The sequence below is a fragment of the Drosophila hydei genome, unplaced genomic scaffold (assembly GCF_003285905.1).
Source record: "Drosophila hydei strain 15085-1641.00,03,60 unplaced genomic scaffold, DhydRS2 tig00000063-arrow-pilon, whole genome shotgun sequence".
NCBI lineage: Eukaryota > Metazoa > Arthropoda > Insecta > Diptera > Drosophilidae > Drosophila > Drosophila hydei.
This window is the reverse complement of record NW_022045657.1, coordinates 7,032,728-7,047,978: the sequence shown is the minus strand read 5'-3', so window position 1 is coordinate 7,047,978 and position 15,251 is coordinate 7,032,728. Positions and strand designations below refer to the sequence as shown.

General features: G+C 42.4%; 1 protein-coding gene across 1 annotated transcript; it reads right to left on the bottom strand.

Annotated features, from left to right (window-relative positions):
- Positions 1-257: 257 nt before the first annotated feature.
- Positions 258-14,994, bottom strand: LOC111601520. The gene is made up of 6 exons (XM_023318126.2): positions 14,268-14,994; positions 6,862-7,076; positions 6,658-6,793; positions 6,243-6,376; positions 935-1,232; positions 258-813 (listed from the first exon to the last, which is right to left on the bottom strand). The coding sequence occupies exons 1-6, from the start codon at positions 14,728-14,730 to the stop codon at positions 668-670; spliced, it is 1,392 nt and encodes a 463-aa protein (XP_023173894.2). The 5' UTR covers positions 14,731-14,994; the 3' UTR covers positions 258-667.
- Between the last annotated feature and the right edge of the window lie 257 nt (positions 14,995-15,251).

Genomic DNA, 15,251 nt, shown 5'->3' with positions numbered 1-15,251 from the left:
AGAATCATAAGTAGGCTGATTCTGCGCTAATATATAGCCACATTTATTATAATAATAACTCCACAAAAATGCCCAATATGTCAGTAACTTACACACGCTTTATCGAGTATCTATGCTGTTTTATTTAAATGCAATATTTCATTTTTACAATATTTAAATTGTGTTTTTTTATAGATAATGTTTACTTATATTTAGAGTTGATATTCAAAGTGCTATTGCAGCTGTATTCCTTTTTAATGGAGTTAAATGCAATTGAAATTATAATTTATGCAATATTTAATGCATCATTAAATAATCCATTAATTAACAATTAGCCGTGTTTGCTCGTCTATGTGCTTCCTCTGTCCATCCAACCGTTTGTCCGTCCGTTTGTCCGCTTGTTCGTGTAGATATTTGTGGCGGTGTTTTTCATCTAATGCACGTGCAATGGCTTACATAATAAAACAAATATTTACAGAATTGTGTTATTTAATCTGAATGTGTACAACAAAGTAATGCGTAATTTATATGCGTTTTTTACTGGGCTTGGCGAGAGTTGAGGGAAGATAGGGATGCAAAGCTTAAAACAATTGGCCAAACATCGAAGCCATTATCTATGCTATACACATTTCATGTTCAAGCTGTACTCTACTCTGTAATTGTAGCTAAAGTGTAATCAATTTTGCATTTAACTGCCGCTTGTTATCATCCTAAACATTGGGATTAGGCAGCAAATGAAAATGAAAAAGCTGCTGTAGCCTCGTCCTCTGCCAGCTGCCGATGTGGAGAAATAGCTTCCCAATATATACTGCAGACCCGAGGATGAGAGTGTAACTGCAATAGGAAATTGAATGCGTTTGCAAAACAAATGTGGAAGGTGTTTTAGTTCCAGTTTCAGTTACAGATTAAGTTTTGGTCTTCATTTCAGTTTGTGTTTGTTGTGGTTGTGGCTTACCTCTTGCCGGCACCGGATCCTTTTGCGGCGTGCCCAATTCAATTTCCTTGTACTCCTGATATAAATCACCAATTTGAGCCGTGCAGCGTAACATCAGGCCCCCGATACCGGGCAGCCCGGGCCCCAAAGCATTTGTCACGTGCGCATTGCTAGCTCGGTCATGAGCCTTGCCGTTGCCATTTCTATTGGCACTCGCGGCGGCCACAAAGTGCGCCGCCTGCAATTGCAATCGGAGGCTCAGCCTGGATGCTATTAGGTTATCAACCGTGCGAATGTATTGTGTTTCCTCTGTGGTTACCTGTCGAAGAGTGGGAAGTGAGTTAGACTGTTGTGAATGCTGAGTTAATTGCGAGCCCATCAGCAGACCACTTAGCTGCTGCCTCCATCTTTCGTGCAGAACTGACTAAATAACTAACTACCATATGCATATCAAATACGTAGGCCTTGAAGTATGTTTTAAATTATTCATAACCCTCCAGCTTGCTTCGCGTGTGTCTGCGCGTCTCAGTGTGTGTCCTGCTGAAACTGATTTTGCTTTCCGCTTCCGCTTGGCAAACTAAAAATATATTTGCCGAGTGCCGCAAAAAAGTTACTCTCCGATATGCGAGTACATCGTACGAATATGAATGGCAATTTGTCGTCTGTGGGGGTTATTATAAGCACGCTGCACTGGCGGCATCGGGGGACAGCAACGAGCAGTGGGAAACCGTGTGCTGAGTGCTGCGGGACGGTAGCAACTCCGACAAAAGCTGCTGGCAATGGCTAACAGCAACGGGCAACGGGCAATGGGCAATGGGCAATGGGCAACGGCGGCAACGGGACAACTTGCGCTGCAAGGAAGCGGATGCTGAGAATGAACGGACATGGCATGCCATATTTTTGTTTTTGTTGCTGCTTTTGGCTCTGCTTGCTGGCTTTTAAAAACAGTTTGCAATGTTACAACAGCAACAGTGGCAGCATAAAAATCAACAGAAACAGCAGCATCACTCATACGCCCTGTTGGGTCTTTTCGCCTCTGCAGATGTCCGACAGTTTGTTTGAGTGTCTGCTGTTCAAGGTTGTTTGTTTGCATGATATTGTTGTTGTTGTTGCCCACTGGTTGTTAACGCAACAGCAATGCAAACTGTTTACACTTAGCCTTTGAGTTACTGAGCCACTGCAACGGCAACGGCAACGGCAACGGTAACGGCAACGGCTCCAGCTACAGCTACAGCAACGGCAGCAGCAGCAACAATAGAGGCAACATTTACCATATGACTGTTCGTTTGTCTGTCTGCCTGCCGGTCATAGAGTTGCAATGTGTGTATTTAAAAAATTCATTTCCTTCATGACAGTAACAGCCACAGCAGCGCCCTAGTCTCGCGGTTCCTCTAAAGCCCAAGCTAAAGCCTCTGCTGAGGCATGTGCATGGGCTTGTCCGTTCATTTCTGCTTTTTGCTTAGCTTTCCGTTTCATTTGGCAGCGTTTCTCTCAGTGCTCGACAGGGGCACATCATTTCCGTTTGGTGCATCTTTACGCATAAGGCGAAAAGCAAATCCCGTTAACTGTATTGTGCACGGCTTTTAGCTGCAAACGGCCATTGTTGTTCTGTGGAGGAAGTGCAGGCGCCATTTTGCAAATGGTTGTTGTGCCATTTCCGCTCGCTGCATGTCCTGTCTGAAACGACGGCCTCGCGCCCCCAGCGCACCGCTGGCAATTTAAATACAATAAATACGCATTTCGTTTCCACTCACAAACTCATTTGAGCGCCATTTACTTATGCATGTATTTTCTGCTGTTTAGTGCCTTGAAAAGGTGTACGAAATTGAAGGCAACGTGCCCGCCCTGAATTAGGGTCCGTTGCCGAACGGCCATTGCTGATCGACTTCCAAATACCCTGTGTGTAGCAAACTAAACTCAAATCAGAAAACATTTAGTGCTCACGAGCAGCGCGAAGCAGCATTTCGACAGACTTTTGGTATCTCTTCTAAAAGCATATCCGAATAAGATAGTTGCTTTGGGCGTTGCCCATCCTCAAGCAGCAGCAGCTCGCACACCCACAACATTAAAAAGCAAAATCGCTTTATTGTTGTGCGTGTCGTTGTCGCTCTTGTTCTCGTTGTTGTTGTCGTTGTTGTTGTTTGCTGTGCGCCTTTAACCCTTTTTACAACAGCACCACCCACCCTACACGCACACATACACTCACATATACACTCACACCAGCACAAACATTTTATTTTCTGCTTGTACGTTTTTTGGCTTAACTTTATATTTGAATTTTATTTTTATTTTCATGCTGGCAAAGGCACAGCGACATAAAAAGCCATTTTTAGTTAACTCGCTTTTCTCCCACTCTCTCTCTTTCTCTTTCTGAACTCTCAGCTGTTTCGCTCGCTCGCTTTTGGGAATTTAATGCCGCGTAATTTACGAGAAACTCTTAAGACGGCAAGCGCTTTAATTAAGCATGTGGCTGAGGCAGCGACCCAAAAGTGTAAATACCCTCATATTTCTTGTGATTTACCTTTATGGCATCGGCACCCCCAGCCGAGGGCCTAAGAGCTATCTACCGAGCCAACCCCAAATACGTTCGGTTGGCCAATTAAATAAATGTTTGGCATTTGCTGGCGTAAACATTTTGCACTTGAATTGTTTTCGAGCCAAATTCACTTTTGCTCCAGCTGGCAACAAAAACTGTGCGTTTTCTGCTTGCATGGCAAAATTATGATGGCTGCCTATTAATATTTGCTCGGCCCATACAACGCGTTAATTTTCTCCCAAAATGTTTATGTTAATTATCTGAAAACGGCAAAACTAAGCACAGCCAAAAGTGCGCTCTTTGCCACTCGATTGCCATAATATTTGAGTAACTAATTAATGCCGCTTGCACTTGAATTATTCAAAGAAAATATCACGCACTTTGGAATAGGTCTTTAATATAGCCAAAGTTCCACCATTCGTTAACATGTGCTGTCGATTCATTAATCAAAGACACTTAAAGCTGTTGCTCGGCTTTAATTATGTGCTTATGGCATTTACACTAGTTCCAGTGCCAGCAACGCCCCAAATATCATCTGAAGTAAATAATTTATCAAATAATCGATTGGTCCACAAATCCCACTGTCGAATGGCCACTTGTCTGGCCGCCAAACTCTCTAAAAGTCTCGACAGCTCTAATCCCAACTAATTCCCATGATTCACCAAAAATTTCATTTTCAGCTACTTCTCCATTAATATGACAAAAACTTTTTAACAAATTATGTTAGTCGTTAAGCCGCCTGGCTGCCTTCGCCCGCTTTCCTTGCCGATGGGTCAACATGTGGCTCGGCTTGATGCTTTTTCTTTTCTCTTTGATTATGAATAAGAAGACAAAGCGAAAAATGAAAAGATAAAAAAAAAAAACAAAGCACGCGCTAATATTTAAAAGGAAAATGGCAAATCGTATTAAAATTATATTAATATCGGGCACATTAAAGCTTTAAGGAGATGAGTCGAAGCTTCGAAACTGGTTTTGTGACACGAAACTTTGCTTGTTCGTAGGTGGCTTTAAGCTGTCATTAGTTGTTTATGTATGGATGGCTTACAATAACAGACGCCCGAGGCTTTGCGTTCGATGCCATTTAAAGCGCTAGCAGCCAGATCATAATTCAATATCAGCGGAGCATCTATTCTGCAGGCATATGGGACTAAATGGCTTGGCCAATGCCAGCAGAATGAATGGAATTGTGTGTAGTTCGTGTTGTTGCTGCCTGTCTACGCTAACATAAACACCACAGACATAAAATTTTATATGGCACGCCGTGTCAGACAGACGGACAGTACGAGGCAACCCTCAATGCCAAAAGCACACATACCGGGACACAAACACACACATATGCACACTAACGTAGCGCACTTTTGTCTCGCTTTTTGTCATTAGTTGGTTGACTGAAAGTGGAAGGAAGCAAGTGGCATCTAGATAAAATGCTCAACGGCCTGCATGTGAGCGCGTATGTGTGTTCGGTTGTGTGTGCCTGTGTATGAGTCCCGAAAAGTAGACAACAGCTAGCGACAGATACAAAACGGCAGGATAAGACACACACAAATGAAGAGCGAGACGCCAGATCGGGAAGGATGCTACTGCCACTGCCACTGCCACTGCCACCAGTGCCACTGCCAGTGCACGTTATGTCTGATGATGTGGGTAGACATAATATAAAAATTTATGAAGCGTTTAATAAGTTTTCTTTTGCAGGCAGTTGGCGGGACAATGGGACAGACAGACGACAATCGAATGCTCGCTGCGTTCGCTCTTCTTGTGGGCGTGTCAGCTGAAAAGTGTTGTCTCGTAAATTCATTTAAAGGCAGCGTCCGACTCGTCCGACTCATCCGATTTGTTCGCCTCTGTCCGGGCAATTCCTGTGCAGAAGTTTAACGTAATTTATTTTATGTCGTGGCTATGATTAATAACAGCAATGCGACAAAGAAAAAGGTTAGCCGGCCCTGCGGTTAAAATGGGATACAAAAATATAAAGCATTTGCTTTTTAAAAAGCGATGGCACCGCCCTGGGTCTGGGTCTTGGGCCGGGGCCTGGGCCTGGGCCTGGACATGCTCACATTTCATTGTTGATTTATGCAACTGATTAGCGCCGAGTCTCAAAATTGATGCAAACATGAAAATGCCGCCAAATGACTAATGATGTCCTCTCAGGCAGTTCGCATGCATATGACTTGGATTGTGTGACCCAAGTGACTTGTTTGCTTTCGTTTCTGCTTTCTGCTTTCTGTTTTCCATTTTCCATTTTCCATTCCCATTTCCATTTGGCATTTGCCATTTGGCATTTTCATTTGCCTTCTTCCGTAATGATAAATGACAGAGGCGAATCGCACAATCAAATCAAAGCGCGTAACCCTTTTCTACGTTTATTGACTTAGTCCTATAAGTATCTTGTATGTCTGTGTGTGCAGGATCTTCTTATTTAGCTTTGAGCCAAAAATTTTAATTAACTAAGCTTTCATATTCATAAATAAACGACAAATTTCATGGCGCATATCGCTTGAGCTTCAACAGAAGCTGCCGCGCCATCTCAGCGGCGTATCACGCGTGCTGGAAACGAGTTTAAGGCTCAGCAAGTGGCTTTTCTAATTATAAAGGATTTACGCTCCCATTTGCGAAGCCAACGCCATTTAATTAGGCGCAGCCCCAGACTTCTGCTTTATCATACAAATAATTCATGACAATATGCTGCCATAAACCGGAGGCAAAGAGATTGGACGGCGAGTGCTGCGGTTCAGTTTCGGAAATTATTGTCATGCCAACAGCAAGTCGCAAGTATTATACAATTGCACTTACCGGGATGTGGTTAATGGTGAAACGTAGCTCGGCGCGTGGTCTCGACGGCAACGTGCTGCAGTTGGCGCGCAAGACATCGCCGGGCTCATAGCGTGTCTGCTCTGTAAATAACTGAGGTCGTTTTTCTGGGAATTCTGTAAGATATGCAGAGAATAAGGCAGTTATTGGGTTATTTTTAACAGTACTGCCTCTTTGATGTACTTAAAACCAGACCTAAATTAAAGGTATAGCATTATTTGCATTATAACACATCTGAAATGAGTGCGAAATACAGATAAGAGACGTCGAGGTCTCTTTAGTTGCTGCACAGGTCGGACGCTTAAGCATGATAAGACAGTCGCTGTTGGAGGCTGCTTGTCAAGGCATGGTGGGGCGAGAGGGTCGGCAAGCTTAAACGTATATTTGCTGGACTCACCCACAACTTGCATATGTGCATAAGCGGTGGCTGTCGAGTAGAGCGGTGCATCGGCGGTCACTTCGCAGCTGAAATTGCCAGAGAGACCGAAGCTGACATTCCGTATGAACACCAGGGTTGCATTCGAACTGTGTTCCTGTAAGTATATCAGTGCCTAATTGTATTGCCCAGATGAGAGAGAGGGAAAATGAGAAGACAACTTACGTCCACTTTGATGCCGGGGTATTGAAAGACCTTCGTGTGGGGATACTCGCCAGGCGTGAAGCGGTAAAACTCCAACTGGCCACGATAAAACTTAATCGAATAGAGCGGTGCCCCATCCAGCTGATACTCGCAGCGCAGCACCACCGACTGGCCGCGACGCACTGCCGGCGGCTCTACGAGCAGGTTGACATTGCGCAGCGTCGCCTGGGCGGCATCTGGAAAGGAGCGAGAGGACAAGCTTTATGAGATTTATTATTCAAATTGATGCAGCGTGCATGAGTGTGCCATAGCCGAGGACAGCAGGAGACAGGCAATCGGCACCCCGTTAGCCGGCAGTCATGCTATCAGAGGTGAAGCCCACAAAACCGCCAGTTGCCAGGGCGAGTCCTGCCCTGCGTCGCCCTACGGAGTGAGCAAGATTGTGCCTGCTTGTGCTACGTGGCAGCAATTTGCATACACGGCAGGGGCAGTAAAACAATATTGATACGACGCGCCGTTTGTCCATTCGACGACCAGCGGCTTCATCCATCTCAACCACAACATCGTCATCGCTCTGCTTTTTATGGGCATTGCGCTGCATAAAATGCACGGATTAAAATATATTCTGCTATTCACGAAGGCAGGCGGTGCCGCGTGACTGCACCTGCAACACGCAGTTGCCTTGTGGCAAGCTTTTGGGCCCAGCACTTAAAGTCACGCAGATGGCTTAAAGTGCTATATGCTTGCCATCTAAGAGGAACAGCAGCAATCAATGACGGCTTCGACACGCATGCACGGCCAACTTGTTTGACTACATCAAAAAGCAATTTTCCATTTGTCTTACAATCTTTTTTACACACACACGTGTGTGTGTAAAGTGTGTTTGGCTTTTCATAAACTCGCAAATCGTTTAAGCCATCTTGCGAGAAGTTATAAACCTCTTTGCATGTTTCTTTTTCTCTTCCATTTTGTATTATTTTTTCCGCTTCTTTTTCTTGCTGTTTTTTCTATCGCATTTGCTCTTATCATTGTTTCACCCTTTGCCTGTTCTCTCCAGTCAGTTTTTCTTGGCCTTTTTCCCTGCTCATATGGAGGGTATTTCAAACTTGTCGTTAATCCCACGACATCTTTGAAATCTGGTATTATCATGTCGACAAAAAGGTCGAAAATCTCCGCTAAATATTTATATAATTTTTCTGTTTCAATTATGAATGAAATGTTTGCTTGAAGTCGCTGTAATAACTCTTAAATTATCTTCAACAAATGCTGAATATTTGTATTACTTTAGGGCATTCAGACGTCGGATTCTGTGCATATTTCCAGATATTTGTTCTTCGGTCCTTGCTTTTGTCTCTAACTGAAATCTTGATAGCAACGTAAAATGGACTGAGGGTTGGCCGGACTAAGAGATGGCTACAATTTCATCATAGTCCTGTCACCCTCCATCCATGTTACCGCCCCCGTTCTCATCTTTGGGCTTGAGCGTGCTGGAGTTGCTGCTCCATACTCGTGGACATTCTTCTGATGGCTGACAGTGGCTCGCTTTTTTAGCATTTGGCATTTGTCGTTGCTCCATTTCTTCCTGATTCCAAGGCCTAGTCGGCTTTGGAAATTAGTTCGGGATTAGCTTTATAGCCATGTGTATTGCATCTAGTGGCTTTGCCAGATGGCAATATACTCCTAAACCATCCTAAACCTGACAAAGTGGTGATGAATTCTCTTTCTACCATTTGCAATCACAGCCATTCTCGATTTGTTCTAGTTCGATAAATGGAAATCAGATCATTTAGTTGCTAGCTATTTAAGAGTGCCTGATGGGTTTTCATGGCAACATGGTATACGGTAAACCTATTACGGTTGATTTAGTCAACGAAATGGCTTTCGATTTACGCAGCATGTTAAATGCAAGTTTGGCGAAGAGACAGTGAAATATGTGCAGCTGGGATCATAAAACGTTTATTGACTGCACAATTCAATATATCTTGCATTCAATATTATGACAATATGCCCCACCCCCAAACCTTTCAGCTGGCAACCATACATTCAGGCCCTTCAACTTTGGCTGCTGAGCTCACAGATTTAGTTGCAAATATGCGCGGGATGAGGCGAGTGTGGGGAAGCTGGGCAGACAGCAGCAACTGCTGGGCAGGCAGACTGCAGCTAGACAAACTTTTGCAGACACACACGCGGCCATTCAGTGTTGCAAGTGCAAGCCGTGTGATGAACTCACTTGTGATAATTTATGAGTAATATTTTTGTACTCAGAGACAGAGACAGACAGTCAGCGGCGGAGAGAGATAGAGAGTGAGTAGAGTTGAGTAAATGCTGTTCAACTAGCAAACTAATTTAACTTATTGTCTGCAGCAAAGCCTGACTCCCGCCTGGTGGCAAGCATTGTCCTTGCAACGCGTCTGCCAGCTGCTTATCCCATTTTTACTCTCTGTGGCATGATGCACAAAATTTTTTTTAAAAATATCCTTGCTCATTTTACAGCGCAGCAGTGGGCTGACGTCGCTGAACGTTAAGCTTATGGCTTAAATGTTTCATGCTTTTTGCACTCGCTTACAAAAAGTAAAAAAAAGGATATTGGCTTTGTTCGATTTCCGTCCTGCTATTCAAGAGTCTATATGTATTAAGTGTTTTTTCGTTATTTTAAGTATTATTAAACAGCCTTACAGCTAAGAGATAAAATTGATTTAATATTGCAGGTGGATCACTGTTGCACTCCGTTATAGGTAGCCATATAAGACATGTTCTCATTAGTCGTTGCCAAATCCAAAAATATTACATTTTCAATAACTAATAACTGTTTAACTGTTTTTGAAGCCTTAACAAGTATTTTGCAGTCAGCCGCATCCGGCTTCGACGTGCGTACATATTTCTGTTTTGTGTTTCCATTATTTTTGCTTCCAGTTCAGCAAGGCACTCGTAAGTTTTTTAATTTTCCTACTGCGTTTCACTTCTCATATTGCTGTCAATTATTTCAGCATAAAATCCAATAAAATGCTGGCATTAAAGCTTAACATTTTTCACACATGAATTCTTCACGTAATTACGCGTGTTCAACAATAAACAAGTTGAGTAAAATGAAATTGTTGACTCGCACACACGAACCCAGAACCACTGAGTTTACCCAGCGGCTGTAATTAATTTTGACGGCTCTCTGCGATAATTAACGCAATATTATTGTCTAAAACAAATTGCAAAAATAGCGAACAACTTTGGCATGCAGCGCCGTACCGAGCCGCTCCGAGTCGACCCGAACCGCCCTGCCCGGCTCCCTGGCGCTCAGAGTAAAGAATGTGAATAATTATTTAGCATAATGCATAACCATGGCAAATAATATATGTATTTGCATATCAACTGCGAATGAGCAAAGCCAGAAAATTGTTTGCATAATTTGTGAACAGCAAAATTTGAGTTGAATTCTCATTACAAATTGCAATTTCGACCGCACGACGAAGAGGACTCAGAGCTGGCCATGGCACTTTTTGGACAAATTGGCACTGTTACAGTTCTGAAAAGTTGCTGACACATTTCAACTGACCAGAATAGAGAGAGCGAGAGATAGAAAGAAAGAGATAGAGAGAGAGCAACAGAGAGAGAGAGACAGAGAGATGGATTGAAGTGGAGATAGCGGATTAGAGCCAGACAGAGCTAGAGCGATATAATTATGTGTTGAATTATGAATTGAAATATTCAAAAGTTTTTTTTATAGTTTCTCTGTGTTCGCATAACTTGGTCATTCAAATAACATTTTTGGCCAACATTTATTGCTAATGCCAACTAGTTGAGTGTCTGTCTATGTGTTTGTGAATGAGTGTGGTTAAGCTTATGAGCTGACTGCGTTTTACGATATGTTAATGTCCTTAAAATGTTGGACAATTTATGCCTTTTAAATGGCTAAAATAAGTGTGTTGATGTGTGTGTGTGCGCGCATGACCGATAGCTTAAAATATGAACAACAGCAATAGCTTAGGACTTAATCTCTGCATATGAAACCATAAAAATATTCAACTTCACTCAAATTTTATTCATTTATTGTTTACCCTGAACCCAATTCAGAGTATGATGATTTTGTAAAAATGTATATAGTAGGCAGAATTAGGCGTGTCATACAGCATAGTTGACTAGGACAACAAGCTGCGTTTATCTGTATGTCTATCCGTCTGCCCGTCTTTATGAACGCAACGATCTTATAAGCCACAAAAGCTAGTGAGTTTAAATGATTAATTATTAATAAGTTTATAATTTTTGTAGACAACTTTCATAATTATCGATAAGTATCGATAAAGCACAGCTTGGATACTGCGAAAGCTGGCGACTTCAGATCTCCCGTGAAGATTCCCGTATTTGCTTAGGCAAATACAAAATTATGATTATTCGAATATTTGATGATGAATTGAGTTTCAAACACTTAAGTGTACGAGTGTAAGTGTGTACATGTGTTGCTTGCAATGGATGTTGCAAAGTTTATCGTCTCAGTGTATATTCCACTTGATTTGTATTTTTGTAGAATGTTCGACTTGAATTTCCCATTGCAAATTCATATGCAAATTTTTGTATTGCATCAAAGCTGGATTTTTATTGAAGTCAAGTGAAAAAATAAAAATGCCAGCCCAAACAATTGTCAAACGGGACAAAGGCGAGAGTCTCAGCCTCCTGAAATAGTCCGTCAGTAACTATGGCTACATACACATAGACGCCGCCAGTGGGTGCCCTTTTAATTTGTTTGTTATCAATTCGGCAATATAGGATTGCATTGTGTATTATTTGCGAACAGCAACAATTTAAAATCAAAAAACTGTTACTTGGTTACTTGAATGATTTGAATTCGTTTGTCGATTGCTTCGAGAGCGAACAATAAATTGAAAAATGCTTTAGACTCGCCAGGCATTCAATGTTATTCTCTACAAGTTTTCATACAATTTGAAATCTTTATAAATGTACCGATTGTTAAAACCGTGATTTTATTTTCAGACAATTTGCAATATTTGCATACTCCATTCTGAGCAGCTTGCAGAAATCATATCGTAAATTGATTGTTGAATAAGCAAATAATGTTCCGCAAAAGAGGTTGGTTTAGATTTGGATAAGCTGAAGGATAAGCTTGAAATTGAACTCGAATATATATTGTAATTAAATGTGAAAAGTGATTTACGCCCTGACCAATTCGTGAGCGTTGTTTTTAATTTTTTTTTATTGAGTTCGTGTGGGCTATGGGCGGAGTGGGCTTTATGTTTCGCTTAAATAAATTCCAGCAAAATGTGTGTAATTAATGCGCCAAACCGAACCAAAAGCGCGCTATATAAATCATTTGCGGCCTGCCTTTGTGTGCGTGCATGTGTGAGTATCTGCGAACGTTTGCGGTCAGCCTCATGTTACACGCACAATCAGTCGCCTTTCGTTGTTATCGACTGGCGCCATTGATTGCAGTTCATTAAGCACGCGCAGGCGGACAGGCTCACGCACATGGCTGGCCCATGGCAAACTCCTGCTGGCAACTGGCGGATGGCCACACCTGCTGCTGGGGCTGGCGTTGGCGCTGGCACTCATTAGCTACGCATTGCCCGACCCACAGCTGCCAATCGCTTAACGTGCTGCTTGACCCTTTTGGGTGCCTTTAACGGATGCTGCGCTTTAACCTTTTTCGTTCGTTCTTAATTTTGCACTGGGCCACATTTGCTACACTTTCACTACACTTTCCCTGGGCTTTCCTCGTTACTCGTTAGCATCTTGCTGTGGCGCTGGCCATTACTGTTGATTGCTTATTCATGCGTTCATCCATTTATTCATATGCCTGTAAGTCTGTGATGAAAGGACCTTATCAAAATGTGGGTATTCGTTGTCAGCTTTGCCGATTAAGTTCAGGAAATACGTTGGCTCCGCTTGAAATTGCGAGTGCTGCTGCTGTTGCGAAAATTAATTGCGACTGCGTTGTATTTCGTGTTTATATTTTAAATTAATTATAAATATTTATTTATCTTGATTAGTTGGGAGGCTTATGGAAACTGGGGCGGGGGCTGGGGCTGGTGCTGGTGCTTGAGTGTCTGGTTGAGCTTAACTAAATTGATTTCAGTTTATTTTAGCATAGCGCAGCGTTTTCACCCTGGGCATGCCTGGCAAATCAATAACAAAGACTTGGCTTTAAACGTCGCTGCGCTGCCTGCGGCAATAGGACCTCAATTGGTTTTGGCTTGGCCATTACTCTTCGCCGCTGTGGCTGCTCCGCGCTAACCGAATTCGATTCATTCATTCTACATTTCTTCTTCATCCTTCTGCGCTCTTCTATAATTGATTGCAGCATCAATTTCAGAACGAAATAATCAAGCAATGCGCACACATACTCGCACACACCAACCAACCTGATTTGGCATGTTTCTCGCTTTTTTTGTTGCATACTTTCGTGCGCTGGAGTTAATTTCTGTTTTAAGTTGCAGCAGAAGCAAAAAGCCAACTGCAGCTGCAAAATCAAGGAAAATTATTGAAAGCAGCAAAGCAAACGGTGAAAAACGTACACTCACACACATGCACGCCCACACACACTCGCACACACACACATACAAAAATGAAAAACACACGTCAATTTGTATTACTGCTGTCTCAGCTGTGCTTTCATCTCGCTCTCTTGCTGCGCTTCACTCCTTCCTTCCCTCTGTCTCTTTCTCTCAATCTCTTTCTCTCTTTCTCTCTCTTTTTACTAGCATCTGAGTTTTGCCACTGCTCGTTTTATATTTTTCTATTTCTTGGCACTATTTTCAAACGTTTTTCCTTTCACATTATCCATTTACCCATACTCTACTTCTACGAATAGCGCAAGGTTTAAACACTTTTTGTTACAGCTGCCCCAATACCCTTTCAAATGAGAAAGTTGAGCTGTAAAATGTTTGAACTAATATTATATGATTCCAATTCTGTAAATTATTGTTATAAATTACATAAATCGCAAAGATATTTCACAATTTCAATTTTTTCTGTACATATTTTTTACATAGAGTATTTAATTGTCGAGCTGCAGCGACGTGCTTTTTGGGTTATTTGTTGTGGAGCTGTTTGAGTCGACCCCGAACCACAGACAAAATCGTTTGTGGCCGTCAATTGTGAGCGCGTTCGTTGCATTTATTTGGTGCCGGACTCTCATGTCGCGTCCTGTCGTCATTTTTTGCCTCTTTTTTTTTTTGGCTAAAACCACACAAAAATCTGCACAAAAATGCACGGAAATTCATCTTGATTTGTGTTGGGAAGTTTTTAATGCAGCAGCCGCTTTTTAAGCTTGTTTTCTTTATAGTGTATGTATTTTTTGTTGGCCCCTCTATATCACCTGACTGGGCAAACGCGCACTAAATCAGAGACATTTGGCGCATTTTGCTAAAAAGTCACTTACGGCCTTTGGCCATAGCTCATTTGCTGCCTGTTGTTGTACTTACCACATAAGATGCACAGGAACAACAGCCAGTGCAGGATGCTGGTTGCAATGCTGTTGTTGGACTGGAGGCAGCGACACCTACGTGCGCATTTTATTACTCCAGTTGCTGTTGTTGTCATCGTCGTCCTCCTCATCTTTGCTGTTGTTGTTGTTGCTGCTGTTGTCGCTGACGTCGTGGTGGCTGCTAATGTTGATGGCAACATGGTGGCCGCTTTGGTGCTGCTGCTGTTCGGTCTGTGACTTTGCATTTCCGTGTTGCTGCCGCTAATGTTGGGGCGTTGCTTTGACCTGATGCGACGCGCGAGCTGACACTTACACCCCGATGCATGTGCGAGTGCCGTGGGGAGCGTTGTGAGTGATGCGGATAGCGTTGATAGCGTCTGCCACATTGTCAACGAGTTGCGTTTTTTGCACACTTTGCGAGCGTTTGTCACTGGCCGTGCCCCGCACTTATCGCCTGACATTAATTAAGTGTGAAATTAATGAAGCGGCAGAGATGTGCAGCGCGTAGCGGGTAGCTGACGAGCGAGTTAATTAATTTGGCACCCCGTTAGCCAGATTTGGCTTAATTTGGCGCTTTGCTAGAGCTTATGCTGATGACACTCTGTTCTGGTCTAGCATATATTGGGGCGAATTATTATAAATGATTAGCTACACAAGTAATTTTGAGTAACTTCATTTATTTATTATGAGACTTAGCTCTAGGTCTTTTATTTCATTTTTCATTTGCGAACTTTGTGTTTTTTCTATCATTATATATACGCTAATATATATATATATATATTTTTTTTTTTAATTTTATTTTTCATTTAAGTTTCATTATTGTAATGTACGCGATTTTCTACTAAGTTTATATTTACAATTATTGTTTACGTAGTTTCAGCCATCAGCTTTCGTGTTTAACACAAACGAATATTCTTGCTTCACGTAGTTTGTCTGCCTTTAATACGTCATTCTGCTTGGTCGCTGCCGCAGCGAAGACACA

Excerpts from the sequence above, each read along its gene's own strand:
- LOC111601520 (XM_023318126.2), bottom strand. The coding sequence starts at position 14,730 with ATGTCAGGCGATAAGTGCGGGGCACGGCCAGTGACAAACGCTCGCAAA. Across the intron at positions 6,794-6,861 it reads ACCCCGGCATCAAAGTGGAC|GAACACAGTTCGAATGCAAC; the intron begins GTAAGTTGTCTT and ends ATATACTTACAG. Across the intron at positions 1,233-6,242 it reads TCACCATTAACCACATCCCG|GTAACCACAGAGGAAACACA; the intron begins GTAAGTGCAATT and ends ACTCTTCGACAG.